General features: G+C 47.1%; 1 protein-coding gene across 1 annotated transcript; it reads right to left on the bottom strand.

Moving 5' to 3' along the window:
• Window positions 1–224: 224 nt before the first annotated feature.
• LOC116253488 (probable LRR receptor-like serine/threonine-protein kinase At2g24230) lies at window positions 225–3,546 on the bottom strand. Its single transcript, XM_031628312.2, has one exon. It carries the CDS (start codon window positions 3,245–3,247, stop codon window positions 623–625), a length of 2,625 nt encoding a protein of 874 aa, XP_031484172.1. The 5' UTR covers window positions 3,248–3,546; the 3' UTR covers window positions 225–622.
• Window positions 3,547–5,164: the final 1,618 nt, after the last annotated feature.

Here is a 5,164-nt window from a genome sequence, read left to right as displayed (position 1 = left end):
AGCTGGTACACACTCTAGAGAACACCACAGAGCTAAAGGATCAAGATGGAGTTTAACTTTAAGTCAACTAGATTATGCCACCTCTTTTTCATCAATCCATTAACGCTAAGGTATTTAAAAGATTCATGACAAAGGAAATGAAGAAAGTAGAGCAGCCATTTGTTTATGTTCAGACGGAAAAAGCGAAAAAAATGCAGTTTAAACAAAAAGGAACAACATCCAAGTTAGTATAAATTTCCATGAAATCGCACTAACCACTGTACAATTTCTTCCACCTCAAAAGAGTAATCAATAAACGAAGCAAAGGAGAAACGAAGAGAAAGAGAAAAAGAGAGAGAGTGAGTATCAACGCCTTTCTATACCTACATGGACAATATCAGCAGTAGCCAAGAACAGAATGATGGTGGCATCCCCTGAAATGAATTCATGTGTCTTCGAGAAAAAGACTACCATTTTTTGGCTGAAATATCTTTGGGGTCCATTACTGCTTAATTACCACATTTCTTCCTACTCTTCAACCTTCCTTCCAACGTCAGCAATATCGATGCAGGAATCGCTAAGAAGAAGAATGATTCCCATATCCATCGGAAGAAAAGAAAAAAAGGAAATTCCATAATTTTCTTCATTGATGTGCAGAAGGTTCTATGTCTTTCAGAAGGCCAACAACTTGCTGCATACTGGGTCTCTTTGAAGGTAAATCTGCGGTACAAAGATACCCAATTCTCAGACCTTCCACCATTTGCGCCTTTAATCCTGTCTCTGCAATCTTCGGATCAATTGCGCTCGAGGCGTCATTCTTCTTCACTAGATCTCTAACCCACCTAACCAAATTGGTATCCCTCCGATCGGAGTAATCGTCGCCGACCGGCTTCTTTCCGGTGATCAACTCAAACAGCACTACTCCGAATCCGTAAACGTCGGATTTCGGACTGACAGCATCATATGCTTCTGACTCGAGCAGCTCCGGAGGCAAGTAACCAGACCAACTTGTGGACAAAGACTCGGATTTGAGATCAATCATGGTGATCTTGGCCAGCCCGAAATCCGATAATCTGGGTTCCAATGAAGAATCCAGGTAAATGCTGCTCGCTTTTACGTCTCTATGAATGATCTGAGGAATGCAACCGTGATGAAGGTATGCCAGCGCCCTGGCCGTGCCCAATGCCGCCCTGTGTCTGAACTGCCAGGTGGTGGTGACGCCTTCGTTCCAGGTGCTCCGGCCGCCTCCGTCATCTTCCTCCCATGTATCGTTGCTCCAATCCTCTGTGATTTGAGTCCCGATGGGGAGATCATGCAGCCACCGTTGGAGGCTCCCGTGATCCATGAACTCATAGATTGCGATCCTCTGCTCTCCTGCCAAGCAATAACCAGTCAGCGGAACCAGATTGGGATGCTTAATTCTGCCGATCCTCTCCAGCTCCTGAGCCACCTCCTCGTCGCCGACGGACGCCGAATTCACCAGGACCTTGACGGCAACGTGCATTCCTCCTGGCAGAACGCCCCTGTAAACGGGGCCATACCTCCCTTCCGCGAGCAATGTACCTCGATCGAAATTCGAGGTCGCGACCAGGAGGTCTGCGAACGTGTAATTCAGCAGCGGCTTCTCGAACATGACCACAGGAACGGAGGTGGCGACCTTCACGTCGGCTACCCACGTCGTCGAGTCCGTCTGGAACGAAAAGGGCCCCGAAACGGCCGGTTGTTCTTCTTTGAAAGAGAGTTGCTTCACGGCCCAGAGTCTGGGTCGTCTTCTACAGGCGAGGACCAGACACACCAAACCCATCAACAAACAAACTGCAGCTAAAACTACAGCCACGGCGAGCTTCAGTCCCCTGTGTTTCGGCTGCCCCTCGGTCATCCCCGTCTTCGGCGCGCTCGGGTTCACGGCAATCGGGCAGCTGCCCCTGTTCAGGCCGAGGAAAGAGGAGGGAAAGGACCGCGGCAGGAAAATGGAAGAGCAAATTGTCAGCTTGAAGTTGTAGGAGAAGTTGAACCTGCCCATTTTGGGGAGCTTCTCTTGGAGAGGAAGTGGAATCTCGCCGGAGAGATTGTTCCACGAGAAGTCCAGCTGGTTCAGACCTTCAAGACGCTCCAAGCCATTCGGAATCCTTCCGGCGATGAAATTGTGCGAGATATCCAGCACCGCCAGGGTGCGGAGATTGGACATCTCCTTGCCAGTGGGCAGGTTTCCAATAAGACCAGTCCCAGACAGGTTCAGGAATTGCAGGCCGGCTAGCTCCAGCAATCCAGGAGGGAAGCTCCCCCGGGCGAACCTGTTGCGAGCGAGGTTGAGATGCTTGAGCGACTTGCTGCCGGCGATGAAGATGTCGCCGCTAAGTTGATTTTCCGACAAGTCGACAAACGCCAAGCTCGCCGACCACCGCGCATTCGCGGACGAGATGTGACCCTGAAACCAGTTGCGGCTCACGTCGAGAACCTGCAACGACGGCAGAGAGAGGGCGCCCGAGACGGACCCTTGGAACTGATTGCCGGAAACGTTGAGGAAGACGACGGATTTCAAGCCCAGAAAGAGGTCGGAACCCCTCCCCACGATGCCGTTTTCGGCGAGGTTTAATTCCCTAAGCTCCGTCAGCGAAGACGCGAACCTACTGGGGACTTTCCCGCTCAGTCGATTCAACGAGAGGTCGAGAGAAACCAGAGCCGCGCAATTCACGATCCCCCCAGGAATCCTCCCCTCAAAAGCATTGCCCTTGAGGTTCAGCACCTTCAGAGTGGTAAGAGAGCTGAACGTCGCCGGAATCTCGCCGGAAAGATTGTTGTGCGAGAGATCCAGGACCCGAAGAGAGCCAAGGTTGCCGACGTCATTGGGGAGGAAACCAGAAATCCCATTCCTGGACAGATTGAGGCTCCTGAGTGTAGCTCCCAAACCCCAGAAATCCGATGAGAAACCGGAGACCGAGTTGTTGCTGAGGTCGAGATCCTCGAGGCCGGAGAGCTTCCCGACGGTAGTGTCCGGAATGGGGCCGGAGAGGCCGAAGCCGGAGGCTACCAGCCTCGTCACGCGACCTGCCATCCCGCAGAAGACGACGCCCTTCCACGAGCAGGTGGGCGCGTCGTCGCGGAAGTTCTCGTTGGGGAGCGACGAAGACGTAAGTCCCATCTTCTGGAAGAAGGAGGCGACGAAGTATCCGTCGGTATTGGGGTCTTCCATGCCGGCGACGCTCACCAGGCCGGCCATCAGAGCCATCAACCAAAGGCGCCAAACGCAAATGGAGCTACCCACCATAACTCCCTCTCCTTCTCTCTCAAAGACAGAATGGCTTCCGTTTTAGCCTTTTTCTGAGCCTCCTGCGCCAAATCTTTGAAAAATGGAGACTCCTTTTTCTCTTTGTTTTCAGAGAGACATTGACAAGCAGAGGAAGAGGATGGGGCTCTGCTTTTTCTCTTTCATTCTCTTCAAAAGATCAAATTTTCTTTCCCCGCTTTTCTTGTCGATTGTACCTTTGAAAGTAACAAGAAAAGTTAGAGAGAGAGAGAGAGAGAGAGAGATGCCCAACTCCCAAAACCCTATTACTTGTTTGTCTGTCTGGCGGTCCGCTTGAGGATTGGCTCTCTCTGTCGCCATGGATATAAAAAGGAAAATGTCTTAATTTACAGATAGCAACACATCCACTGTGAAATCGCATCTGACTACTTGCTCAATTATAAAGTTTATGCTTTTTTAGGTATGTCCGTTGGCAATCATTTTGTCCTACAGTAGGAGAGAAAATGTAGTGAAAAGGATTCAGCTTCTGCCAACATGTAAAAGTTAGTTGAAGCCTAAACATTTTCATATGCTTGGATCCTTATTGAAAATACCAACAGCTATTGATAAGACATATATATATATATATATATATATATAAAGAGAGAAAGAGAATATGAAAGTGAAGGTGTTGTTGAGGTGGGAAACAGGGAGATGGTAATATTTTGTTAGTTGCTTGGTCCAAAAGGTTGAAAAGGCAGGTAGGGTCAGCGGTGGGTGCCTACTTTATTACTGACAGCAGCAAATAAATGTGGGGAGGGGGTGAAGATGTTGGAGTTGGGTGGCCATGGAGATGCTCATAATGGCAGATTTTAATTCCTTCATGCTTCCGACTGATGAAGGTGTCAGATTTTTTGAATCCTTGCGCAAGAAATCTGCTCCACCTATTAAATTCTCTGTCTTTCTTTCCCTTCAAATTTGCTTCGCCCATTAAAAGTTTTATTTCTACTTTTTCCCTCTTGCTCAAAGTGTCAGCTTGCATTTCTTTCCTAATAAAATTTCAGCTTTTTTATTATTATTATTATTATATATATATATAATATATAAATAGAGAGAGAGAAAGAGAGAGAGAGAGAGAAAAAAAAAAAAAGAAAGAGTGTGTGTGTGTGTGTAGTAGTAGTGGTAGTAGTTAAGCATTGAAATGTATGGATCGAATTTAGTCAAATAAAGGATCTCTGACAGACAACCGTACCACTTTCATATTTAGCAAATTTTAGTTCGGCACGTACCCACCCTTGAATGTCATATGTATCGGTTAAGATTTAAACTAATTGTGCCACTTACTCATAAATCTGTTGATTTATATCGCGCTGGGAAGATTTTTCGCAACGTTTGGTAGAAATACAAGTATATGAAAGTCCCCACATTGAATAAGTGAATGACAACAACGTTGTACATATACGTGGTTTTCATTTTTGAGTAAGCTTAGCAATTCACCATCAGTAAATGAAAGCCAAAGACCTCTCACTCTCATTGCCTATAGGGATTTAGGCTATGTCAGAAATTTTTAGCTAAGGAACACTTTAAATTTTAATAAACACTCTTATGAAAAAAAAAAGTAAAAATTAATGACGTTTTATATGCAAATAAAGTAAATTTAGTGGGATAGTACAGGATTTTTCTTAGGGACGGCCAAACCATCCGCTGGTCGGGCCAAGAGGAGCGACGGTAAGGCCAAGAGGAGCAACGGATCGGGCCAAACTAAAAAAAAATGATTTTTTACATATAAATTTTTTTTTTCTGCGCTCACCCGAGCCATGGCCCGGGCGCCTCCCCCCTCCGCCCCTGATAGTATGGACAACTGCCCATACCAGTCACAATGCAGCTCTGCCATTAGGTCTAGATGGTTAGTTCACCCTTACCTTTAGTGGTCTCTCAAAATAGTACCTACAAGAAGCC

Source organism: Nymphaea colorata, chromosome 4 (assembly GCF_008831285.2).
Source record: "Nymphaea colorata isolate Beijing-Zhang1983 chromosome 4, ASM883128v2, whole genome shotgun sequence".
NCBI classification, from domain to species: domain Eukaryota; kingdom Viridiplantae; phylum Streptophyta; class Magnoliopsida; order Nymphaeales; family Nymphaeaceae; genus Nymphaea; species Nymphaea colorata.
Note: the sequence above shows the minus strand (reverse complement) of the source record. Positions and strands in the feature narration are given on the sequence as shown.